Source organism: Heliangelus exortis, chromosome W (genome assembly GCF_036169615.1).
Source record: "Heliangelus exortis chromosome W, bHelExo1.hap1, whole genome shotgun sequence".
NCBI lineage: Eukaryota > Metazoa > Chordata > Aves > Apodiformes > Trochilidae > Heliangelus > Heliangelus exortis.
This window is the reverse complement of record NC_092453.1, coordinates 5,351,824-5,379,435: the sequence shown is the minus strand read 5'-3', so window position 1 is coordinate 5,379,435 and position 27,612 is coordinate 5,351,824. Positions and strand designations below refer to the sequence as shown.

At 42.7% G+C, this 27,612-nt stretch overlaps 1 protein-coding gene across 1 annotated transcript; it reads right to left on the bottom strand.

Annotated features, from left to right (window-relative positions):
- Window positions 1-3,961: 3,961 nt before the first annotated feature.
- LOC139789297 (zinc finger protein 367-like) lies at window positions 3,962-27,306 on the bottom strand. Its single transcript, XM_071729817.1, has 5 exons — window positions 26,593-27,306; window positions 11,128-11,278; window positions 7,886-8,005; window positions 6,912-7,050; window positions 3,962-6,325 (listed from the first exon to the last, which is right to left on the bottom strand). The coding sequence occupies exons 1-5, from the start codon at window positions 26,926-26,928 to the stop codon at window positions 6,094-6,096; spliced, it is 978 nt and encodes a 325-aa protein (XP_071585918.1). The 5' UTR covers window positions 26,929-27,306; the 3' UTR covers window positions 3,962-6,093.
- Window positions 27,307-27,612: the final 306 nt, after the last annotated feature.

The following is a 27,612-nucleotide window of genomic DNA, read 5'->3' as shown; positions in this document are numbered from 1 at the left end:
CAATGTGTACCACAAGGGAATCTAACATTAGGTGAGAATACCTAATTTTTGCTTGTCTAGCTTAATCAGTAGTGCATGGAATCTTTGGGAGTCATGAATTTGTATTCCACATTAACTACCGTTATGTGAATTATTGCATAAACAAACAGTGTTCTGTGAGTGGGGTTTTTTTCAGGATGATTCTGTGGTGATGAAACCAGAACTAGGTTCATGGACTGGCATCCAGTAACTTCCTTGAAGTTAACATCTGCAACCTGCAACTTGTAAACCATGGACGTGAACTGTGACAATTGCTCCTTGTTTTAAGAATCTGCTACAATAGGTGAACATCTGCAATCATAGACTAAATTACTTAGTGAATTTTAGTACAGAGAGGTAGTAATAATTTGTGTATAGATGCGTTTAGGGATAAGAGAGAGTAATGATTGGAGCATGATGCAAATGGTATGGAATAAGGGGTGGATGTCCTGGTTCGGGCCAGGATAAAGGTGCTTTTCTGTCTTGTACTTTTGTTTTCAGCTAAGTTTCTTGTAAGTAGCTGCACTTGCTGAAATTAACGGCAAGTTTCTCAGACAGTGTCTGCTTCTAGGACTGATAACGCTCGATGTTTATAGTTACTGCTAGAGACTGGTAAGCAGAACCAAGGACACTGCTCAGTTCTGAGGATCATTTTACCCTCCGGAAGGAAAGGAGTAAAAAGGTCACACCTGAAACTGTCCTTTGGGGAGGAACGGACAAGATAGATGGCCAAAATTGACCAGAGTATTCCATCACATACACATCATACCGAGTATAAATTTGAGGGATCACAAGGGTCAAACCTCTTCTTCCTTCCTGCTTCCCCTTCTCCGTCTGTGCCTTTTTGCTTTGGCATCCTGGAAGGATTCCGTCTGTTCATTTGCCTGTGGTCCTGATCCATGCCATCCTGAATCTGTGTGTTCCTTCCTCCAGCTCCTGACTGCTGCTGACTCCAGGAGTGCAGCCTGGACTTTCCCAGGGCTGCCCTGCAGCCCGTCTTGCAGGCCTGTCTCAAGTCTGGTCTGTTGACTGCTTGGGCTACGTTTTTCTCTAACTGGAATGTAGTTTTGTCTAATATTTACTGTTTCACTGTTATGTGACCCCTACTTTTATTCTACATGTCTCTTTTGTTCTCTTTTATGTGATTTTTCCCCAAATGTCATTTTTCATTAGATTTTTACTTATTTCAATTAATAACTGACATCACCAGCAATGATTGAGACAATTGAGAATAAGACTCCTGATGTAATACTCCAAAAGGAGGTCTCACAATTTGCAAAAATCCCTGTACAGGACAGAGTGGCCTTAAATATGCTTTTGGCATTGAAAGGGGGAGTATGCACAGTAATAAATACAAGCTGCTGTGTACATGAGGGTCAGAGTAGAAGAAAATCCACAGACCTGAATGAAATGTAGTTGCAATCCCGAGTTTTACATGAGATAGAAAAGGATGATTCCTCTCGTGGTTAAGGCCCAGCCGGTAACAAAGGACCATGTGACCGTTCGCTTCCTCTACCCCCACTGTGAGATAGGGAGGAGAAAATCCAACTAAAATCTCATGGTTCGAGACAGGACAGGGAGGGTTCACTCATCAGTTATGGTCATGGGCAAAACAAGACAACTTCGGGAAAAATCACTTTAATTTATCACCAATCAAATCAGAGCAGGACAAAATGAGAAGAAAACCGTATCTTAAATGCCTTACCTCACTCCTCTCTTCTTTCCGGGCCCAAATTACTTTGCTCCTGATTTCTCTACCTCCACTCCCCCAGGGGCGCAGGGGGACGGGGAATGGGGATTATGGTCAGTGTGTTGCATGTTATTTTCTGCTGCTCCTTCCTCCTCAGGGAGGATTCCTCACAGTCTTCCCCTGCTCCAACGTACTGTCCCTCCCACAGGAGAGTCCTTATTGAACCCCTCCTACGGGAGTCCCTCCCACAAGATACAGTCCCTCAGGAGTAAACTGCTCCAGTGCAGCTTACCCACAAGTTCATGGCCTGCTTCGGGAATAGTCATCTCCCCTGGTGCAGGATCCTCCACGGGCTGCAGGGGAACCTCTGCACAGGACCCCCGCCTTGCTCACTGACCTTGGTATCTCTGCTCAGGTATTGCTCTCACCTCCCCCTCTCCTCTGCTTGAAGTCTTATTCATTTCCCCTTCTTGAATATGTTAATCGAAGAAGCACATCCATTGTGTCTGATGGGCTCAGCATTAGCCAGAAGTGGGCCTGGATTGTCTGGAGCCAGGGGAGCTTTCAGCAGCTTCTCACAGGAGGCACCCTTGGGGCCCTTCCCCCGCTATCAAAAATTGGCACCACATCAATACAACACAATACCTCTCTTGGATTCACTGAAACATGGAATTGGCTTACTTCTTGGTTTCCAGACTTAAGTAGTTGGTTTAGAAGAACTGCAGGATTGATACTAATTATGGTATTAGCATTTGTGTGTTTATATGTACTTATAAAATGTGCTTTTAAATGTTATAGTGAAGCTCTGTTCTCAAAAAAACCCCTCTGAACAGTCATGTTACTCAAGCCTAATGAGCCTCCTCCCACAGTTAGTAAAGAGAAAATACAATGGGCTTTGGTATAATATGAAAATTCATCACAATATTAGAAAAGGATAGATGAAAATATGCCCAGGAGGAAGAATATGAGTGAGACTTAAATGATGAAGATTATGAATAAATTTAAGTCTCAAAGGGGGGAACTCATGCAGGCTACTAATTAAAATAAGAAAAATTTTGGGAAAATCACATTAGAGAGAACAAAGAGATACTCAGAATAAAAACAGAACTCACAGAACAATAAGATTGTAAGAATTAGAGAAAAATCCCTAGAAGTCAAAAACTCATCCTGGAGAAACAGGCCTACATGATGGATGAAAGAGAGTACTGCCACAACTTATGTTGGTGTGAGAATGGTTATAGCCTTGAGCGCTAAGTAAATAACACTCATTAATTTGACTTAGCTCAGTAACATATTATTAATATACTAAAATACCCACCCACAGGCTAGAGGGACTCCTACTAACAAAAAAACCCCTACCCTTTGAGCGTGTGTGGTGAAATTTTAAAGCGATGTCATTTTAAATGGAAGCGAAGAACAAGTTAACCAATCATGTATACAAGTGATAGGATATAATTATAGAGTGATTTTATATATTTCTGAGTATAAAAGTAGCCCCTGTGTTTTGGGAAGGTGAGCTAGCTTTGTGGAATACCACCTGGCTTTTCTGCCCAGACCTAGATATTAAAGCAAATATCTTGACTGTCTGTGTGGATCAGCTTTTTGCACACCAGCTGATGCACTGATTTTGGGACAACAACAGGATGAAGGGTAACAGCCCCAAACTGAAAGAGGGGAGATTTTGATTAGATATTAGGAAGAAATTCTTTCCTGTGAGTCTGGTGAGACACTGGAACAGGTTGCCCAGAGGAGTTGTGGATGCCCCCTCCCTGGAAGTATTCAAGGACAGGTCAATTGGGCTTTGAAAAACCTGGTCTAGCGAAAGGTGTCGCTGCCCTTGGCAGGCGGTTGGAACTAGATGGTCTTTATGGTCCCTTCCAACACAAACCATTCTGAGATTCTATGAATGATCTGGCATGGAAGGCAAAAAGGCCTAACTGCAAGAAGGGCTTAAACTTTGCTGGAAACTGGGATGCCAGAGACAGAAGGACTCCAGGTAAGGGAATGAAGTTTGCTGATAAGAAATGCTGCAGTAAAGTAACAATCCTGGAGTGGAAATGCTCAGGAGCCAACATTGGGCAGCAGAATTGGCTCTGTGGGATGAACTCAAGTGCTGGTCCAAGGTACCCCATGCCTATAGTCATGGGACTTGTACTGGAGCAACGGTATATAAGGAACAGGCTCGTGATACATCTTTGCAGACTCCTTGTAGAACTGCTTATGGAGACAGGACTGTCCAATGCTTTGTTCATAAATTTATTTTGTTTTTATTTGAGCACATATATAACACAAATACGTGTTTAATTAACCTCAAGGGGTACAATAAAAATTCTCCAACACCAGTTACATGTAACCTAAAGTTGAAGGTTAAATCAACTTTCTATTCAAAGCACCTATTAAAACGATGGTACATTTACTCTTCTGCTGTTCAATCATGCCAAACTACAGCTTAATATTATGAAGCATAGAACACTTCAATATTTCTTGTACGCAATCACGTTTTAATAAAACAAAAAGCAGTCTTCCACCTCAGGTTTTTTACTTGGTATTTTACCCAAAATTTGTTACTAACACAAAAAGTACTTGAGCTGTCTGAATTTTTTCTACAGCTACATAGAATTCGGTGTACTTGTCATACTGAAAGAAGTATTGTGCAAGCTATAAAAAGCATTACAGCTGATTGGGAAAATCAGGTATATTGAATTAAGCTGAATTAACTTGGATCTGCAACTGACCGGTGATTAGCCTTGTGCCCTGTGAAATACCACTCACAAGCAATTCCAAGTTATGAGTCACAAGTACAACAGACTCATGCTCAAGGCTCATTTTGGGATCAGAGTATTTGTATGCAGCCAACTGAATAGTGAAAAGCATGTAACTGAGAAATTCTAAACCCACACCCATGAATTGCCAGGTAGTTTAACATAGGCTAAGAAGCCTGCAATGACTACGAAGTATTTCATTTTTTTAAGCCCAAAAGATCAAAACTAAAATGTATTAATACATTACTTAAAAGAAACTGGGTTAATATATTTTTCTACCACAGCAGTAGCTCAGCTAAAGAGTTTATCCAAATTGGAAACAAAGTTTTCGTAGCGTATTAGGAATATTAGGATGCCATACAAGCAAAATACAGAAAGAGATTACCATGAGACAATGGCATTTGAAAGTACATAATACTAATGAGGTGACAAGATGTAGTGCTAAATGTTTTATCTGCATCTTAGAGCACTAGGCAGAGTTCTGTAACTTCATTTATTTGGGAAATATATGAAATCACACTGTTAACATACTCAAAACTACCTCTGGAAACCTATTTTCTGGTTATATAGTGGATACTTTTTTCCATGTTTAATTGATAACTATGCTACAGTTAGTGAACACAAAATTGTCATGTTATCCTGAAGTAAAGCAATAAGGCGGCTTTATGCACAGCAAGTATGGAGGCTTCTATTTGCTAATAATCATATAAGAGCAATATTTGAAAACTTAGTGTTTGCTAATAGGAGATATAAAATAGTTTAGTACAAATTGATACCTCCCTGTCAATACAACACTCCTCTTATTAAAAAAAGCAAGTGCCAAACCAATAAAGGATCCAAAGATATAAAAAAAAAAATTACCAGTTGTTTACCTTTGTCTAGACTTTGCAAGACTAATCATTTTCAGATAAAGCCAACAATATGCAAAAGTTACTAACATCATATATTAGGAATAACAAGTGCTACTCAAACCAAGGGATTCTGTTGAGATCAAATAAAAAAAAAAGCATAAAATAGGAAAGTCAAGTCTAATATCTTGAGCAGTTGCAGTGAAGATTCTAAACTATCTTACAATTTCCAGCATGAAGAAGTTTCTTCCCCTCTATGACTTGAGATATTTAAGCTTTGCCTTCTGCCTTAGTGATAATAGGTAAAAATATATTGAAAATATATTTTATATATCCCATTGCTGCTTACAGTATCTTCAGATTTACCACTTAATATAGCTTTGCTTAAACAGTGAAATAAATACTTTCCCTTTTCTCAGCCTTCTTTGGCCACATGTACCATTCTGCTAAGCCCAAACACTGTACTCAGAAAGTGCTTCCTGTGAAAACTGTTTCAAATAAATGAATTAACCTTGCAAAAATCTAGCTTCCCACAACATGAAGTTTTTCCACTCTGCATGATGCAGTTCCATATTTACAAGATACTTAAACTTTACATTTGTCTTTTACCTTACAAAAAGTGCAACTCTCTCACCCCATGTTATGGGGCAACAACATTATTCATAAATTCTACAGAACAGCAGCCTATGATAAGTAGATAAGGTGCTTAGATAACTGGTTAAGGACCATCAAGTACCACCATTTTGTAAAGGCAGACTCCATTTCTATGCTACTGTCACAGTGGTACTACAGCTAGATTTGCAAGCTCAATAAGAGCCAATGCACCATGCATACGTTCACGCTGCTCCTGGAGATGGCGGTGAGCAGCTGAATGAGCACTATTTTTCTCTTCATCATCCTTTTCGTCAGACTGAAGATATCCCATAGGATACCGCTGTTCTTGATCCATTTTCTGGACTGTTTTACTTTTCAAAGTGGGAGCACGCTGTTCTCTAGTCTCCCAGTATCTACAACATGAGAGGTTGAGAATGCTTTTAAGTTATGTACAGTTTACAAAAGAACTACCATTCAAAGCTAGCAAGGAAATTCCAAGTATTGTTTTCCATGTGCCTTATCACTATATTTGTTTTTTTCCCTTTCAATCCTTTTGTGGCAATATTTAAGCTGTCAGAAGCCTCCTTTATTCAGCATTTTAAGTGCAGAAGTGCCCAAGGGATATCTGATCTTTCACACAGATATTTCTGCTACATGGTATTCCCACCAGTCAGCTCTCCCTGTACATACATGATTGTTGTTCCACACATAGATACAAGTTCAGCAGTACGACTGTGGCACTAACTAATAGGGTATTAGCAGGTATTGTTCAAGCAAAGAGAAACTTTTAAATAGAGAAGGAAAAACAGATAAAGCCTCATGAGGAATTTTGTCTTAACCAGGAGTCAACACTTAAACAAAAAGCAAGGCTGAGCTGAATCTGAAGGAATAGCTGTTTTTTGATTATTGTTTTTCTTTTTTTTGCCCCTAAGAATAAAGCACTTTGTCGGGCCACTCTGTTATAAGTTTAGAGAGAGATCACACCATAAAGAAACTTACTTCACTAGCCACTCAGCTGCAGCTTTATTTTCAGCTGTCTGCTTTTTACTCAGTCTGACTGTGAGTTCTTCCCTCTTCAACCGGGCATACGGGTGTTTGGGGCAATGACGGTTTGCATGTGTGAATCTGCTTAAACAGCCTTAAAAACAAAATACCAATGGAGAATACATTAAGGAAAGCAGTCAACCAACATTTTAGCATAACATCCATGGGATAAAGATGCTCCTGAACCCAACCTTTCTTACTCCACAAAACCCTGGAATCAGTTAAAAACAGCACACTAGTCACAAGGCCCAAAACACAGTAAATAATTCTATGCATTGGTGTAGTGACATGAGGCAACCAGGTGCCACTAATTGCCAGGTAGTGGGCTTGACCTCTTGTTAAGCCCACCTGTGCCTAATTAGGGCAGGCCCCTACTGCGCATGAGCAGGATTAGGGGGCCAATAAAAGGATGTAGCAAGATGAACCTCTTCTATGGGTGTGGCGCTCCAAGGTCCAACCAGGTGTCCCAGTAGAATCTCACAAATGGTGCTCTGACTAGCCTGGATCAGTGCTACTGCTCCAAAGGTGGCTAAACCAGCCCCCTGGCTTCCCCAGGTGTGAGCTTTTATTGGCCCCCTAATCCTGCTCATGTGCAGTAGGGGCCTGCCCTAATTAGGCACAGGTGGGCTTAACACGAGGTCAAGCCCACTACCTGGCAATTAGTGGCACCTGGTTGCCTCATGTCACTACACATTGGTATCAAGTGATCCAATTACTGATAACCTAGCTTATATAATCAAGCATGCAATCTTTATAACTAAGTTTACATTATTATGCACATATTCTGTGTTGCTTCTCCCTTCCCTAGAAGCTCCTTCACAATTAAGATCCAAAGCTTTTATAGATTCCTGCCACATGACCATCCCTACATTTTCAGTATTACACTGGCACTAATTCTGAAAGCCACAAGTTATTCTCTGAGGGCTCACCATTCTCTGAGCAGACAAAAGGCTTTTCCCCTGTGTGAAGACGCTGATGAGTTTTGAGTTGCCCACTCTGAACAAAGGCTTTCCCACAGTCTGGGTAGTCACACAAATAAGGTCTTTCACCTTTAAAGACAAAACAAAACAAATCCCCAAAAAACAAACAAAAATACCCCACAAAAATGTAACCCTTTCCCCAAACCCACAACCACATACACAAATTTATGAAAGCTGAATATAGAAGAATCAGACTATCCAGTGGTATTCCGTAGTTTGAGACTTACACAAGCAAGCTCCCCTTTCATGCACTCACACTTGCATCTACTCAGAAAGTCTTAGTGCACTGAACAGCAGAGATAAACTTTTTCCCCAAATGGATATTTCAAGTATGTATTAAATGCTACTGGATACTTTTTTTTCCCACTAAAATATAAAAATTGTATTTTGGCTTATTGTATATCTAATCTTGCACATTATTTAAATAATCTATACTAAAGTCAGCTTCTGGTATGTTGAAGTGCAAGATAATTTTAGAAGGCATAAAAAGAATGGGCTGACAGCAGTTCAGAGAAATCATGGGCCTCCTTTTTTTCCCCCTTCATGAGAAGATTGGATGTTCCTCCCTGTCACTGTCTAGATTTTTTTGGACTGCAGTAAAATTTGAGTGAGGCAGAAAGAGCACTAATGCAAATAACGTGACTCCTTATCAAGGAATCATCCTTAGTTCTGTTCATTTTGGTATGTGGCAAGCAATGTTACACACTGTTCTCCTTTGAAAACTTCTGCTTCATCATGTAAGCATACATGTGAACTTAGTAGTGGCCAAGTTTCCATAAAGGCTACAGTTCTGTACTTCTACAGTGTTAGCAGCATCTCATAATCTTTGGTATTAGAAAGGGCAGGAGAAAAGAGAAGAGAAGAGAAGAGAAGAGAAGAGAAGAGAAGAGAAGAGAAGAGAAGAGAAGAGAAGAGAAGAGAAGAGAAGAGAAGAGAAGAGAAGAGAAGAGAATTTGACTATGTTTTCTCTTTGAGCACTGAATCCTGCCTTTCAGAGTATCATGAAAGACTGAGGGATTAGAGTGTTTGGTTTTTTAAGATTTTTTTGACATAAAACTTTCTTAAAGCACTAAGTCCTATAACTGATACTTGAAGTTAGGTAGAAATAAACATACTAAGTATATTGTATAGATAGCATCCTATAGTATAGGTAGAAGAACATAAAGGCAAACAATTTAATTCCAGTTGTCACCAGATAGATTTTATCATTAATATAAACTGAACTAGGGTAAAATAACTGCAGTTAATGATATAGGGATGTATAAAGTCACAGAAGTATCTTATTAGCAAATTTTACTAGACTATTTGAAAAAATGTTTTAATGAATAAATGGAGGTAAGAAGAGAAACTCACTCTAGACTCAAGCCAAGAAAATTCAGGCCAACCATCAAGAGCAACTTCCCCATGCAAACTGCAACAAGAGGAATGGAGATAGTGGGTATTTCCTCTCTGTCTTTCAAGAGAGTATGATTGGGTGGAAAGTTTGAAAAGGTGTGCCATGCCACTACTCCTCAGAAAGGACAACTAAAAGAAGGTAACAGTGATTTACTAAGTCAGAAGAGTAACGCCAAGGTGAGTTCTGCTCAATTAAGTAGTCTATGTTTAATACACAAGTTCAACACCTAATTCAAGCAAATGAAATGAAAACAACTTTTGACCAAAAGGCATGAAGAATCTGGTGTTTAATATTAGTATCCAAAGACTTGTCTTATGTGAGTCATAAAAACAGACAAGATTCAAGGATTTGTGTCTACAATAGTTCATATTTATTGCAAAATGCAGTCTTGTTGGAACAGGAAGAAAACAAAAAGTGTATTTACTTGGTATAAAAACAGCATCTCCCTTTCAGTTCAAGCTCAGTTGCACATTGGGTAAATTGTCACTACATTTTTACTTAAATGAACTGTCTTCTAGAGCTGCTTTATATATATAGTTCAGTATATTAAAGTGACCACCTCCACTCCAGAATATGAGTTCTAAATGAGAAAATGGAAATGGAGGCACAGGACAATGATTTTAAACATTTGAACTATTTTCTCAATATTTAAGATACACTTTTATAGTATTATACTGTTCAAGTTATCAGCTACTTTTTAAGATACTTTTTCCTCTTACAGCTATGCTTTAGAACCTGGGGGTGTTGGTCCACAACCAGCTGAATATGAGCCAGCAGTGTGCCCAGGTGGCCAAGAAGGCCAATAGCATCCTGGCTTGCATCAGAAATAGTGTGACCAGTAGGACTAGAAAAGTGATTGTCCCCCTGTACTTGGCACTGGTGAGGCCATGCCTCAAATACTGTGTTCAGTTTTGGGCCTTTCACTACAACAAGGACACTGAGGTGCTGGAACATGTCCAAAGAAGAGCAACAAAGCTGGTGAAGGGTCTTGAGCACAAGTCTTATGAGAAGTGGCTGAGGGAACTGGGATTGTTTAGTCTGGAGAAGATGAGGCTGAGGGGAGACCTTATTTCTCTCTTTAACTACCTGAAAGGAGGTTGAACTGAGGGTGGGTGTTAGCCTCTTTTCCCAAGTAAAAAGTGATAGAACAAGAGCAAATGGCCTCAAGTTGCACCAAGGGAGGTTTAGATTGTATATTAGGAAAAATTTCTTCACTGAAAGGGTTGTCAAACATTGGAACAGATTGCCCAGGGAAGTTGTTGAGTTACCATCCCTGGAGGTGTTTAAAAGATGTGTAGAACTGGCACTTAAGGCCATGGCTTAGTAGTAGAATTGGCAGTGTTAGGTCTATGGTTGGATTCGATATTCGATATAGGTATTTTCAAACCTAAATGATTCTATGATTCGATTACTGTGTAAAAACTAGAAAAAAATAAGGAAACAGAAGTGAGAAAAGAGGTAGTCAAAAAAAAAAAAACAAACAACCAAGTACAGAACAAGCTCATGAAATTTTTTTTCCTCTTATTAAGAATATCTGACAACAGCAGATAAAATATTTACATTATATGCCTTTACTATTATAGCCCAAGTTACTGCTATGGTTACTCTGTGACAAAAACAGTTACAAAAAGACTTTTCTTTGATTGCACTAACAAGACCTGGGAGTAAAGTATGTTTAATTTAACAATTACAATAAGATATTAACAGGTTTTAGTGTTGGGGGTTTTTTGCCTTCTCAACTGCTTCTTAAGTTTTTGCCATCTACTCACATCTACCTTTTAATCTCTTCACTTACCGGTATGAGTTCGTTTGTGTGTCTGTAGAGATTTCTCTCGTGGAAACACCCTGTTGCAGATATTGCAACGTATTCTGCTAGAAGAATGCTCTCCTTCATTTATTAGGTCACGAACTGTGTCTGCTCTTGGTCGGCCACGTCTTATCCCATCCTGCATTAAAATAATTAAGAAACTGAAGTGCCATACTTTTCCACATAAGGAGTTTAGTAAAGAATATCACCCCTCTCCAAAACAAGTACACTCACAACACAACCCACAAGCAACCATACATGAAGTATTCTTATATAAGCTCAACAAAATTGGAAGGATCTGCTAAAATATACATAGGAAACCAGAAGTATTTTTATGGAAATAAAAAGAAAAAAGATACTAGACTTAATTTAGAATTACACAAAAAAATATTTTATAGATCTATAATGTAGATTTATGCAAAGATGGCTAAAACAGCAGAACTGTGCGAACCAAGTCTAAGCCTCTCCAACAATATAGCTTATATTATCACAGGAGTCATCAAATAGCAGTATGGGGGAGGTTGATTTTGGGTGTGTGTGCACATGGTTCCTGGTGTGTGCACAGGGATGTAGTGTGTGGGGCAGATGTCAGGTGCACATTATGTGGTGGGCAAGAGTAGTGTGTGCGTGTGGTGCATGGTTGTGTGTGTGTGTGCTGTTGGTTTGGTTGGGTGCAAGTGTTATGTGGTGAGTGTGTGTGGGAGTGCGGGGTGCATGGTGTGTATGCATGCATGGTGTGTGGTGTATGCATCGGTGCATTTATGGAGTACATGTAATGGGTTGTAGGTAGGCATGAGGTGTGTCAGGATTAGGTAGTGGGTGGGGATGTGTGCATATGGGGCGTTTTGGTGGCATCTGATTTGTTGGGGTTTTTTCCACTCCAGGGTCTTGAGTAATTTGTATTTTTTTCATTTTGTGGTTTTGGGTCATCAGGATTTTTTTTTATTCCACGGCTATGAGTTGTTGGTGATTTTTTTGGTTATGAACTTCTGGGTTTTCAGGTTTGTTTGAGCTTTTTGGTTCTTGCTTTTTACATCATTTGAGGGTTTTTTTCATGACTTATGTCATCTACCTGGACCTGTGCAAAGCATTTGACACTGACACACACAACATTCTGGTCTCTAAATTGTAAAGATATGGATTTGATGGATGTACCACTTGGTAGATAAGGAATTAGCTGGCTGGTCACACTCAAGGAGTAGTGGTCAACAGCTTGATGTCCAAATGGAGACCAGTGATGAGTGGTGTTCCTCAAGGGTCAGTACTGTGACTGGTGCTGTTAAACATTTTTTTTCCCTGGCTTTTGGGGCATCTGGTGGTTTGTGGTTTTGCCTGGTTCTGGCCTTTTTGGCAATTTGTTTTTCCCTTTTGGTTCCAGGCTTTTGCATCATCTGATTGTTTGTTGGTTTTCTTTTTGTTTTGTTTTGGTCTGGGCTTTTGGGGCATCTGTGTTTTTTTCCATACTGGGTTTTTGGGGCATTTTTTTGGCCACTAGGCCACTCTCTATCACTCCTCCTCCTCAACAAAACAGGGGGAGAAAATAAAATGAAAAGTTCACGGGTCGAGAGAGTTCACAGAATTCATAGAATGGTTTCAGTTGGAAGGGACCTTAAAGATCATCTAGTTCCACCCCCTCTGCATGGGCAGGGACACCTTCCACTAGACCAGGTTGCTCGAAGCCCCATCCAACCTAGTCTTGAACACTTCCAGGGATGAGGCATCCTCAACCTCTCTGGGCAACCTGTTCCAGTGTCTCACCACCCTCACACTAAAGAATTTCTTCCTAATGTCTAACCTAAATGTCCCTTCTTCCAGTTTAAAACCATTACTCCATGTCCTATCACTACACACCCTTGTAAAAAGGCCCTCCCCAGCTTTCCTGTAGGCCTTCTAGTGCCTTAAGGGGGCCTACAAGAAAGTTGGGGAGGGCCTTTTTACAAGGACTGAGAGATTGCTCTTTTCTCCTCACATTGTTCCCTTGCTTCTATGTTGGGTCCCTCCCACAGTCATTCACAAACTGCTCCTGTCAACAGCTGCCCACACAGCCATTTCAAACCGTGGGAAGCCAATACTAGCAACAGCAGCAGTTGTTGCGTGCTGAGAGGAGTGTGAGGCTTCTGAGGTCCCTGAGGGTGTGTAAGAGGGTTTCTTGGCCCCTGACACCCTTAGCCTGTGTGTAGGGGAGGGACAGGCCAGCTGGCAGCTAAGTCTCAGGAGAGAGTTGGGTGATGCTGGCTGTTCCCGCAGCCAGTTCAAGCTGCTCAAAGCTGCATATAGCTGACTCCTATGGAGAGCCCTGAGGGGAGCGGCATGGCAGTTCTCTTGGGAAGGGCTGTGTACTCAGACAGTTATCGGGCTGATTGCTGACTTGCTCACCTGCAGGCTTAGGCAGCAGCCCCGATGGTCACCTCAGCTAGCTGGTGGCTGTGCAAGCCTACCCAGCAGTTTGAGGTCTCTGGCAAATTTGAAGGGTTTATTAGGCAGTGTTTTCAGATTGTCAGAAGCATGGTGGCAGAGACCAGGTAAAGACTGCACTCTGCAGCAGACAGGAATCAGCTACCTAGCCAAGCTAGCCTGGGATGAATGGAAGCATCCAGTGAGACAGAGCTTCCTACCAGGGAAGCTGCTGTCCAGGTGGAGGACTGCAAAGACTGCACCCCCATTGTCCTGTGTGGAGGAGGGTGCAAGACCTTATTGCTCTCTACAGCTACCTGAAAGGAGGCTGTAGTGAGGTGGGTGTTGATCTCTTCTCCCAAGTAACAAGTGATAGGATGAGAAGAAATGGCTTCAAGTTGTGCCAGGGAGGTTTAGATTTGGTATAAGGAAAAATTTCTTTACTGAAAGAATGGTCAGGCATTGGATTGGGCTGCCCAGGGAAGCAGTGGAGTCATCATCCCTGGAGGTGTTAAAAAAAACTTGTGGATGTAGCACTTCAGGACTTGGTTTAGTTGACATTGTTGATATAAGGTTTAATATAAAATGCCTGCTAGTAATTGTTTAGGGGTCATGTTGACCTTATAGAAACTAACACAGAATGCTTGTTTAAAGAAGCTAAGTAACTGGGGTAGCTATAGCTTATAAGGGAAAAATATGTGTCTAACTAACAGCCTTGAGGTAAGGAGAGAACATCCTGGGCTTTAAGATAAAACAATAGCCAATTCAGCCAAATTAACCTGGGCTGAAGGAATGCACATGCCTGGAGAAGAAGGGGTGAAAAGTTCACCCACAGAGAAGACCTTCACTTTACTTCATCCCCATGACCACCACCAGGAGGCAGAGGGGGGGAGATTATGAAAATGACCTCTTGGGACTCATTTTAATACGAAGCGGGAGTAAGCAACGCATATGTATAGACATATTGTGAAACCTAACGAATATGTAAAACTTCAGTGTATATAACAAAAGCCTGATTGCGGTACTGGTGTGTGAGTTAGGTAGGAGATATCCCCCTCGCACACAGCACTGTAATAAAACATACCTCTCTATAACTTTACAAGTTGTAGAGTCGTCTCTCTGCAAGTCATGGTAACAGGTAGACTTGCTGATCTTTTCCAACCTTAATGATTCTATGATTCTGTAATAAAAGCTGCAAAAGTAAGCAAGTGACAGTAGTGGGTGACTCTCTGCTGAGAGGCAGCAAGGCTCCCATCTGCCAGCCTGATAAAGAGTCAAGGGAAATTTGCTGCTTGCCAGAAGCTGAGACCTGGGATGTCACAGAGAGACTGCCACAAGTGGTTAAAAGCATAGACTACTATTCCCTGCTTCTTTTCCGTGTGGGCATCAGTGACACAGTACAACATAACCTGGGCAAGATCAAGAAAGACTTCAGAGCCCTGGTAGCCCAAGTGAAGGGGATAGGGGCAAAAGTGATCTTCTCTATGTTGTGAGATAGGGGTGTGGGAAGAAGCTGATGCATGCAGATCAATACCTGGCTTTGTATCTGGTATCATTGCCCCAAGGTTTTGCTTTCTATGAGCATGGGACTTTCTCCAACAAATAAAGCCCATTGGGGAGAGATAGGATCCAGCTATCCAGAAGAGACAGCAAAATCTTCACTGGCAGATTTGGCTTAGTGAATTATGGTTTAACCTGATGAACTTGGGGGCTGGGATCCACATCTGTGACACCAGGGTAGATGAGCACACCTACCACAGTGAGGAATGCTTCCACATCCTTTCCAAAGCCAAAAACCCCAAGTCCAGCCACCTCAAGTGCACATACACCACATGTGGGAACACAAACACACTATTTGGCTTGAATGAAGAGAGAAATCTATCTTATAGCAGCAATGGACAAGAGTGCAGGATAATTTAGTGTGCTTATCTTTTATCTGACAATGAGCAGGGGTGGAGGGATGGGCAACTTGCTTGTATGGCCAAAACACAGCACAGATGTTGGAAGTTGTATGATCTGACAACTAGAGGCTGGACCTGACAATTACTGCAACTGCAAGTTTTATGATCAGTGATTAGCGTGACTGCTGGAACGGAGCAAAAGCCTGAGGTTGCGTTAACAAGGCAAGGTAAGGCCTCATAGTCAGAGTCTGTATCAACAAAACCAGAGGAGGAGTTTGCATCTGTAGTGAAAGCTGGTTCTTTCCCCCCCCCAAATTATTAAGCATCATTAACCTGCTAAGAACCAACCAGCACACGACTTCTGACCTAGTCCCACCTTGTCAATAAGGTATAAAATTATCTTTTATAATTCTCTGTTTTGGGGAGGAAGAAAATTCCAACTATTCGGATGGGTTGACAGGCCTGAATCCCTCTTCCCCTCCCCCCCCCCCCCCCAAACAGGGATGCCTATTTGGTATGATGCCTCCGACTCTGTCAGATTTTTACCTGGGAATGACTAACTCAAGCTTGAATTTGTGCAGTAAGTGCATTTATCAACACCAATTCCAAACTTGTTGTATTTGTCATCTTAATAAATTCTCTTTCTTTACAACTTTGTGCACCTTACTCGGTGCAAGTTCTTCGTGGGGCTCTGAAACAGGCAATTTTGCTTTTCAACTTTGCACAACTGTCTCAGTGCAAGTCCTTTTGGGGCTTTGAGCAAGCAAATGTTTATTCTAATAGGTGGCTGCACACACATAACCCTTGAGACATAAACCATTGACCAAGTCTGGGAATGGGATTGGATCCAGCGGCACCTAGACTCCTCTTTCCGAAGGAGTTTAGGAAGCAAGGGGGTCCTTTCTGAACCTTGTGACTCAACAGGAGGGCCCCAGCCACCTTGCAGACTCATACCCTTTTACGCAACAGAAAAACTGGCATCACAGACAGGATTTTTGTGGATAAACTGCTATGAAAATATGAGTGTGCACCATCCCAAGATGGAATAGAACAAGCCCAAAAACATTGGAAAGAATAAGAACAAAGTGGTAGAGTGAATAGAACAATGTAGGAGTAAGCACAAGATCAAATGGAGTAAAGGCAATGGAATTGTTTGTGCCGTAGTGGGGCTTTGCTTATCTTGTGCGCAAAAGGATATTCAACAAGAAATAGCAGATGTAGAATACACTGCTTTGAAATCAGAAAATTAAGTCCTTAAGACAGCATTAACTTTTGAAAAGGAGAATCAAGACAAATTTGGGGCGCAGATACAAAAACCAAAATCTAAACAGACAATAGGAAACTTAAAATGCTATTTGCCTTGGCTGAAAAACAAGAAAAACAATTACAGGAGAAATTAAATCTCTTACTAAACTGAATGCCATCCTCAATCTTGGCTAAACAAAGACGCAAACTAATACACTGTGGATCCCAGCAACTGTTATGGAGACCTCTGGTATGACAATGATGAATCAGTAGAAGATTCTGATTATGATTGTGCCCCAGATCACGTACTTATTCAGATGTTGATTAAAACTGAAACTGCAAATGAGGAAGAGGACAATATCTGTACTTTTGTATGAACTGTCTCATGGTCTCCGTCTGAATTTGCAAAATTACAAAAAAAGTATTCCAGGCATCCAGAGGAATCCGAGACAGAATATATGTGGTGAGGTTCCCTTGTGGGGGAGACTGAATCTTCTTAAGCAAGGAAGAAGCAAGAGACTATTGGGGTCCTGGAGTGTTTTTAACCACGACTCCAGGTAACTAATTATTCACTAACTGCACAAGTGTCTTATTTGGCTGGCTACATAGACCCGCAAGAGTGAGCTGACCCTCTTGTTATCATAACTGCAGGGTTCTCAGATCTTGTCGCATGCATACAAAAGGCAGCTTGCATTCAAGTGATGTATGAGAGAAATGTAGAGCAGAGGTCCCCAATGATAGCCCATATTGATTTGCCAAGTCTAACTCCCCTTACCCGTGGTCTCCCAAATAGTTTTAAAACTTGTATTGCCAGTGCTCAAAATGGCATACAAACTACCCATGCTATGGATGCTACCATGGCTGCTGCACAGCCCTCATGGGAGCGGGTCTATATAAATACCTGAGGTAAGTTTGTGCAAGATATAGTGAATTATGGGTGCCGCATGGGTTGGATTGTATCAGCCAATAGCCGAACCCCAATGGGTTCACAAGGTCTGCACCACTAAGCCTAAGTCAGAACTTAAACCAAAGTTTGATAGGGAATGTAACAATCTGTGGTGTATAGCTTTAGAGCTGGGAGTTCCACAACAGTTACTACATGGCACAGCTAATGTTGATATCCAAGCTCTGGTACAGCCATTAAGCCAAAGAATTGACTCAGCAGGGAGGAGTCAGCCAGCAGAAAATAAACTGATTCCTGTTAAACCTGAGCCCTCAGCCCCACAACAGGATTTAATTGACTTAATAACTACACCATCTAAAAAACTGCTTGGCGAGTGTTAGTTTTACAGTGCCTCACGGGCAAATGTAATGAACCTATTATTGTTATTCCAGTAGGACCAAACACGATTTCTGTAAACTTTCTTATTGACACAGGGACATAAATGTCAGTAACTACAAGAAAAATGGCAGAGGACCTAAACATAAAACCCAGTCACAAAAAAGTGAGCTATATAGGAATTGATGGGGTCATAAAAGAATGTCCCACAGCAAAAATTACTTTATGGCTGCCTGGTGAGGCAGGATACCTGTGCTGAAGTATTGGTGGGTGCTGATAATTCTAACATCTTAGGGTTTGATTTGCTGTGTGGCAGGACATGGAAACTTTAGAATGGTACAGTTTTGGTAGGAAGGGTGAAAGATCATGGACAGACTCAGGAGCTATGTGGACTGATAAGAGCGAGATGAAAATTATAGATTTGCTAGAGGTATTTATACCTCTAGCCCCATCAAAACTTACAAATGTACAGCAGTACCCTCTGCCATCTGCCACAAACAGGAACTTACAGGTGGTAGCAGATTTAGAAGAAAGAGGCATTATCACTTGCACACACTCCCTATAATTCTCCTGTCTGGCTGGTTAAAAAGTCAAATGGCCAGTGGCAACTTACAATTGATTACAGGTGACTGAATGCCAACATTGCATCTCTAATCGCCACAGTACCAAACGTCTCAGAACCAGTAATAAATTCAGGAAGCATCCCACTTGTGGATGGCAACCCTAGATATAAAAGACTTGGCTTTTATGATTCCATTCCAGAAACATGACAAAGCTCAATTTGCTTTTACCTGGAAAGGGGTGCAATGCATATTTAATAGATTGCCCCAAAGATATAAACATTCCTCCGCTATTGCTCATAATCCTCTAGCAAAGGTCTTGGCAAAAATTTCCATCTCACTGGGTGCTACAGTATATTAATATGTTGATGATATAATAATAGGAGGGGAGAGCCCAGAGGAGGTCAAGCATACCATGGAAAATATATGAGGAGAGTTAACAGGACTGGGACTAGATATTCCTCAGTCTAAGAATAAGGATCAGCACAAGAGGTTAAATTCCTGGGAGTCTGATGGGTTAAAGGAAATGTCTCTTGTTTCTCCAGACACCATAACACAAATAGAACAGGGACAAAATCCCTCCAGCATAAAAGAGATACAGCAAGTCCTGGGAACTTAAGATTACTGTCACAAATACATCCCCAGTTTTTCCAATGTTGCTCATCCCCTGTACAATTTACTCAGAAAAGGCAAATAATGGGAATGGACTGACCAGCATGAGAATGCTTTAAAATTGGTAATAACAGAACTGAGGCTGTTCCAGCAGCTGGATCCCGTACATCCAACAGACCCTGTCCCTGTAGAATGGGGGTTCAGCAAACACAATTCCCATTGTAATCTATGGCAAAAGGGACCAGAAGGGCCAGAGAGACCACTGGAGTTTAGTTCCCACTCTTTCAATTATGCCAAGACGAGATATTCAGATCTTGAAAAAGGTTTGTTGCCCCTAATACAAGAAGTGCAATGGGTGGAGAAAATAAGCCAAGACCAGTGTGTGATTTTTCAGGGTCCTTTTTGGGTTTTAGACATAGTTCATAAAGGCATAGCACCACTGGCTGGAATTGCTCAGGAACCAACAGTCCTTAAGTGGTATGCTTACCTAGCATAGGCATTTAATGAAATTAAATATTAATAGGCATTAATGAAATTATGCCTATCATAGAAGGCAACACTGAAGTGTCTAAATTGCAGAAAGATATAGAAAGCACTTTGTTATTCCAAACTCTGCCAAGCAAAATGTCTCAAGTTCAGGAGGCACCTCTGCTGAAGGCGGACAGTGATCTTAAGGGGGTATGGTTCATAGATGCATCACCTTATAGACAACAAAATGAGTGGGACTATAAGGCTGTGGCACTAGAGGTGGCCCATAGGGGAAAGGATAAGTGAAACTGGTAAAGGAAGTGCACAAGTAATGGAGCTTGGAGCAGTTGTCCTAGCCACACAGCAGGGTGCCAGCCATATCTACACTGACTCATATGCTGTTTTCAAGGGAGCCACAGAGTGGGTAGGCCCCTGGGAAGCCAATGACTGGCAGGTAAATAAGAGTCCCAGTCTGGCAAACCGACAGCTAGAAGCAATTGTTAGAAATAGAACAGAAGGTGTTGCATATTAGTTGGTTGAAAGTACATGACCAGTCTGTAGTGAAATGAGGCAACCAGGTGCCACTAATTGCCAGGTAGTGGGCATGAGCTTGTGTTAAGCCCACCTGTGCCTGATTAGGGCAGGCCCCTACTGCGCATGAGCAGGACTGGGGGGCCAATAAAAGAGCTCATCGCCAGTAGGGTGAGGCTCAGGTGGCGCAGCCGGTTAGCGCGCCCATACAGCAAACCCGAGGGCCGTGGGTTCGAGCCTCCCCCTAATGGTGAAGAGCTCTAGTGGCGCAATCAAGTTAGTGCGGTGCTGAGACTAAACTCCAGTGGCACAATCAGGTTAGCGTGGTGCTCCGAAAGCAGCTAGTCTCTCTGCTGGCTTGCTCAGGTGTGGGCTGGGCTTGTGCTTCAAGTTTCACCTTTTATTGGCCCCCCAGTCCTGCTCATGTGCAGTAGGGGCCCGCCCTAATCAGGCACAGGTGGGCTTAACACAAGTTCATGCCCACTACCTGGCAATTAGTGGCACCTGGTTGCCTCATTTCACTACACCAGTCGGCCTCCATTGCTGCCCAGTTCAATCAACAAGTTGACAGCCTCACCTGAATACAGAAAATTGATGTAATGAGTGATGACCATGAATAGGAACCTTTGCTTGAATGGTTACACACAAAGTGAGGCCACAATGGATGAGCTGATTTATATCAAGCCCAAGGATGGGCCATAACAAACTGTGTGAAGGAGTGGTAACTTCCTGTTCACAATGTCACTTGCAACTTAACAAAGACCATCTGAGCAAAGCATCTTCCCTGCATATCTGAGACAGGAAAACACTGTGGCATACTTGGCAAATCGACTACGTAGGCCCACTGTGACCCTCAGGGGGAAGGAAATACACATTGGTGGTGGTGGAAGTAATTTCAGGAATCACTGTGGCTGCAGCTGCTACAGGGGAAAATACTGTCCATAGTTTAAAGGAATAGTTTAGTGTACTGCTCCCTCCTGAGGAGATTCAGAGTGATAATGGGTCATACTTTACAGTTTGAATAGTACGGGACTGGGCTAAAGAAGAAGGGATCTGGTGGATATTTCACATACTATCCCTAAGTATTGTCAAATGGATCAATTGGTTAGTTAAATGATTTGCTAAAACACATGAATCTAGGTGGCATCTGCAACTGTCCAACGCCATCTATCAATTAAATAATAGATGGAGCAGAGACGGTTGTCTGAGGATGAAAACTTTCGGTGCTTCTGTCACAAATTCAGTGCCAAAGGTAGACATAAAATCAGGGTCAATTTTTCACAGTGAGAAAAATCAATCAATAGAACATCCCTAGGAACATGGCAGACTCCCCATCACTGGAGATCACAGAATGTTAGGGGTTAGAAGGGACCTCTGGGGATTATCTAGTCAAAACACCCTGCCAGAGCAGGTTCACCTAGAATAGGTTGCACAGGGTGGCATCCAGGTGGATTTTGAATGTCTCCAGAGACAGGGACTCTACCACCTCTCTGGGCAGTCTGTTTCAGTGCTCTGTTATTCTTACAGTAAATAAGTTCTTCCTCATGTTTTGGTTGAACCTCCTGTGTTCCAGTTTGTGAAAATTGCCCCTTGTCCCTTTACTGGACAAGACTGAAAAGAGGCTGGTCCCATCCTCCTGACACCCATCCTTTAGATATTTGTAAGCATTGATGAGATCTTCCCTCATTCTTTTCTTATTCAGGCTGAACAAAGATCCCTCAGCCTTTCCTCATATAGTAGACGTTCCAGTCCCCTAATCATCTTAGTAGCTCTACACTGTACTCTCTCCAGTAGTTCCTTGTCTTTCATGAACTGGGGAGTCCAGAACTAGACACAGTACACCAGATGGGGCCTCACTAGGGCAGAGTAGAGAGGGAGGATAACCTCGACCTACTTGCCACACTCTTCTTAATGCACTCCAGGATGCCATTGGCCTTCTTGGCCACAAGGACACATTGCTGACTCATGGTAATCCTGTTCTCCAAGACTCCCAGGTCTTTTTCCACAGAGCTGCTTTCTAGCAGGTCAGCCCCTAAACTGTACTGGTGTATGGGGTTGTTCCTGCCTAGGTACAGTACCCTACGCTTGCCTTTGTGGAACCTTATGCAGTTTCTCTCTGCCCAATACTCCAGCCTGTCTAGGTCACGCTTCACGGCAGCATGGCTCTCTGGCATGTCAGTCACCCGTCCCACTTTTTTATCATCAGCAAACTTGCTGAGGGTACACCCTGTCTGTTCATTCAGGTCACTGATGAATATGTTGAACAGGACTGGACCCAGTAGTGACCCCTGGGGAATACCACTTGTTACTGACCTCCAACTGGACTCTACACCACTGATGACAACCCTCCAAGCTCTATGAGCCAGTTTTTAATCCACCCCACTGTCCATTTATCTAACCCACATTTCCTAAGCTTGCCTATGAGGATGCTGTGGAAGGTGTCAAAAAGCCTTACTGAAGTCAAGGTAGACAACATCCACTGCCCTCCCCTCATCTATCCATCCAGTCATACCATTATAGAAAGCTATCAGATTAGTCAGACATTCAAGACATGATTGGACAGGGTGCTAGATAATATCATCAAAGCTCCCTTTCCCATGAAAGGCCCTTCTAAACTGGGCTGTTCTCTGATTCTTCAATATGTGTCCTTCCCACAGGCTGCAGTTCATTACGAGCTGCTCCATCATGGGCCCTTTCTGTCCACTACAGTCCATCAGGAAAAGATTGCTCCAGTGTGGGTCACCTGTGGAGCCACAGGTCCTGCCAGAAAACTTGCTACTGTGTGGGCTCCTCTCCACAAGTTACAGATCCTGCCAGAAGCCTCTCCATAGGCTGCAGATTCCTTTAAAGCATATTCACCTGTTTTGGCATTGAGTTTGGGGCACAATTTTGGTCTGGGAGTTTTACAGGCGTTTTTTTGGATCTTGATTTTTGAGAAATTTGGATTCCAAGGGTTTTGGATTCTTTAGTTTGGAGATTTTTGGATTATGGAGTTTAGGGATTTTGGAGTTCTGGCTTTTGGGTCATCTGAGATTTTCTTTTGTTCAGGCTTTTGGGGTGTTTTGGTTTCTTGGTTTAGATTCCAGGATTTTGTTTTTTTCTTGGTTCAGGGATTTTAGATCATCTGGGGTTTTTGTTTGGTTCCAGAGGGATTTTTTTTTTTTTTTTTTTTTTTTTGAGGGAGGGGTTGGGTTTCTAGGGTTTTGAGTGTTATGGGGTGAGGATTTTTAAATCCTGGGGCTTGTTCAGGAGATTTTTTTTTTTTTTTGTGGTGGGAGGTATTCTGGAGTCGTCATTTTTTTGGAACCTAGTGGGTTTAGGAATTTTTTTTTATATGGGAGGATTTGGGAATATTTTTTGGTCCGGGGGGGTTGGGTCATTTTTCTAGGGTATTTTTAGTTTCGGGCTTCTGAGAAATTTGGTTGTGGGAAAGGGGGGTGTCAGGCCCAGGTATTTGGGATGTTTTTTTGTTTGGTTTGGGTTTTTTGTTGTTGTTGTATGTTTGTTTGCTTCCAGGCTTTTGGATCATTTGGGGTTTTGGATCAGGGTTTTTGGATCAGGGCTTTTGGGATTTTATTTTCATTGGTTTGGGGCTTTTGGGTCCAGTTCTTTTTTTATGGTTCTGGGCTTTTGAATTATCTGGGTTGTTTGGTTGGTTGCCCCTATTTCTGGGCTTTTGGGTTTTAGGTTTTTGGATCATCTGGGTCTTTTTGGTTCCAAGCTTTGGGTTCATTGTTGTTTTTCAGTTCTGAGCATTTGGGTGGTTTGGTTTATTTTGGTTCTGGGCTATAAGATATCTTGCTCTTTTTGGTTCCAGAATACTCGTTATCTGCTTTTCTTTTTTGTTCTGGGCTTCTGAGGGGATGGGTTTGGCATGTTTTTGTTTTAGCATATTTGTTTTGGTTTGATTTTGATTTTTTTTTTTTTTGTTCAGCATTTGAGGGAACTGCATTTGATGGGGTTTGGGTGATTTTTTGCATTTTCTATTCAGTGTTCATGGGGCTGGGTTTGACACAGTTTTAGTTTGGTTTATTTTGAGTGGGGTTTTTTGTTCAGTGGTTCAGGGGGCTATGTTTGGCATGGGTTTGGTTTGGCTTATTTTGAGGGCAGAAGGTTTTCTGGTTGGCAGGGCTAGGTTTTAGCACAGGGGTTTTTTTGGCATTGTTTGGGGTAGGGTGGGTTGGTTTTTTTTTCATGTGTTTGTGACTGGTATCCTCTGGTCCTGACCCCTGGTAATGTGATTAGTATAACTAACACCACTTTGTAAGGCAAGTAGTCATACTCTGTGATCAAGCAGGTCATGTATTAGTCCCTTTTCCCCTTATTATCAGGCTTTGAAGGTCCTGTGAACCATGTAGACAAACCAGATTTCTATTCCCCTACCTAGCAGCCTCAAGATTCCTGGGTGCCAGGTTGATTACACCTTTTCTTTCCAGCCTTGAAGGTCCCAGGCACTTGAAAAAACAGGTGGTGGTGATGACCCCATCACAGAAAAGGGAAGCATATCAGCACACAGAGCACCATCTACAAAATCAAGCAGTTACAGGCCCTAAATGGAGAACTTGGACTGGAACTGCTGCTGAATAGTGAGACCCACGAATCTGTGGTGGTCAGGAATACCTCCACCATTGTCTGCTTCCTCTGAGGACTGAGTGACTCATTCTTTCATAAGATTTTCAAATCTAAATGATGATTGTTATATTGATACAGCAAACCATGTATAAAGATCTGACTTGATCTACAGAGGGTTCAGGTGGTTAGAAATTATAAATTAATTTGTATTATAAAGTATGTATTATGCTACTGCCTGTAGAAATCCTGTGCCATTCTAATAATAAATTATGTGCTATAATGATCATAATATCCTGTTAAGAAAAAGGGCCTTTTTGGTTTGGTGGTTGAGCAGGCTGCATTTGGCATATTTTGGGGGGTTAATGGGTTTAGGGGGTTTGAAGGGTTGGGGGTAGGGTTTGGCATAGTTTTGTTTTGGTATCTCTGGGTTTTTTTAGCTTTTTCTTTGCATGTGTGCAGTTTGGGGGGGTTTGGTAAAAATTTGGGAGGTTTTTAGGGTTTTTAATGAGCTTTATGGGGTTCTATGATTTGATGACTCAGAGGACTTGTTTTGGCACTTTTTACTTTTAATATGGTTTAAGATTTCTTTGAGGGTTACATGGTTGATGAAAATAGCTTTGCCACATTTTTTGGCATGTTTTGGGGTTTTTTTGGTTCACTGCTTTGGGGGGTAGGTTTGGTATGGTTTTGTTTTGGCACATTTTTTCAGGATTTTTGTTTGCTTGTTGAATGGAGCAGAGTTTGGTATGTTGTAGCTCTGTTGTATTTGGGGATGTTTCTTGGTTGGGGAGGCTTGTGTTACCATGTTCTTCATTTGGTGCATTTTGGGGGGAGGCTAGGTTTGGCATGTTTTCAGTGGGTGCTTTTTTTATTTTCATGATGCTTTTTGGGGAGGAAGGTTGTTGTCTTGGGGCCTGAGGGGATGTGTTTTGAGGAGGTTGCCTTCTCTTGGTTTGGGGAGCTGGGTTGGAGCATTTTTCTTTGGGCTCATTTTTGGGATTTTCTGGTTCTGTGGTTGAGGGAAACTTTTGTGTTTAGAGGGGTAGGGTTTTAGGTTGGAGGGTATAATTGATTAATTTAAGTTGGGGGGGGAATGTTATTCACTTAGGCTTTTTACAGGGGCTTGGGATATTTTGTTGGCCTAATTGAGGGGTTTCAAGCAGAAGGGATTGGGGCAGTTGCAATCTGTGGGGTTTTTTGGGTTTAGGTATGATTTACCAATTTCTGGAGTTTTGAAGTTCTTGCAAAACAGGGCTTGGATTGGGGGGGGAGTGTTGAGGGGGTTAGGTTTGAAGCTTTGGATTTTGGGTTTTGTGGTTTTTTTTGCATTTGGAGCTTCTTTGCTGCAATGTTGTGGTAGGGCGACTGTCAGGGTTTGGGTGTGGTTTTGTGGGGATTTCTGGGGTTTGAGATGCTGTGCATGACTTGGGCTTTTGTAGGAAATGTGATCATTTGGGGGTTGGGGGTTTCATGGATTCTTGTATTTACGGGTTTATGGTTTTTTGTTTGGGGTGGGGGACTCATGGAGTTTGTTTTTCAGGGGTTTGGGGACTTGACAGAGCGCAAATATCCGGCTGTTGGCGGGTTGTCGTGCCTCTGTAGCTGGCTCCACCCCACCCCTCGGGGACCGTTAAGGGCGGCTCGCCTCTTTCCTCTCGGCCCCGATGCGGATGGGCGCGCAGTGGTATTACCGGAAGTGACTTCATTTGAAGGGGCCGGGAGGAGCTAGACGCTGAGAATAGTGAAGGAATGCTCGGCGTGTCGCCCTTTACCTTTGCATCTCTGCCCTGCCGTAGTGAGGCACCTTACCACCCCACTGACTCCGGGCTGCACGCCTAGGGGCAGCGGAGTTCACCCCATCGCGCCCGACTGTTGCCCCGGCCACACTCACCTTGAGGTGACCACCGCTGCTACTGCTGCCTGCCTCCTCTTCTTCCTCGCTGCCGATTCTGGCTGGCCTCCCACGGGGCTGTTGGGCGACTGAAGGGGCGGCGGAATCATCCGAATTAAAGGTCACAGTGTGGGCATTCTCCCCCCAGCGCCAAGGGTACACCATGAAGTCGCTGAAGCCAGGGATGATCTGGATGTGCGGAGGGAGTGCTGACTCCTCACCTTTCCCTCGGGAGAGCGGTTTGATCGAGGTGGTTTTGATAACGGAAACCAGGACGCTCTTTGGGAAGTCCTGGCAAAAAGTCACTGGGGGACTCGACGGTGGCCTCTCCACCATCGTCGCTCCCTCGCAAACACCAGTGCAGAAAAGGGAAGAGGGAGTGGGTAAGATCCACAACTGCTCAGCTCTCCCTTCCCAATCTACATCCCAGGGCGGGGAAGGCACAGAAATTCTGCAACCACCACTTGTCGCCCGCCGCCGCGCCGCGCCTCCCCCCCTTCCTCCGGTCTGTTTTAGCTGTTCATCGCCGGAGACAGCGGCTCCTCTTGAAGCTTCACTTCCCTTTCCCAGCTACCACCGTCGCAAAATCTGCAACGGCTACAGTCTCCCCACACCTTTCTGAAGCGGCGCTGATCCCTACTTGTCCCAATCCTAGTAATTCCTGAGGAAGGGCTACTGTTGCACAAACCGATATTTTCCCGCGTTACATTTCGCGCCTGGGCGTAACCAATCACCGAAACAGGCGCTGACGTCACAGAGCAACAATTCCCGCTCACCAACCACTTTGCCCTGTGGGCGGGGACTTCTGCCGCTCTATTGGCCAGAAGCCAGGCCGACTAGTCGCATTCGAAACTGACTGAGTTGGGGGGTATTTTGTTTCACTCATTTTCACTTAGGAAGCACATCCTGGCTGTTGATTAGCCCGCCACGGAGGAAGGCTTGTTCATCCACCCTAGTGAAACAGGAAAGGATCTCAACAGATCAATTCCTGTGGGAAAAGGAGAGCAGGCCAAGTTGTTT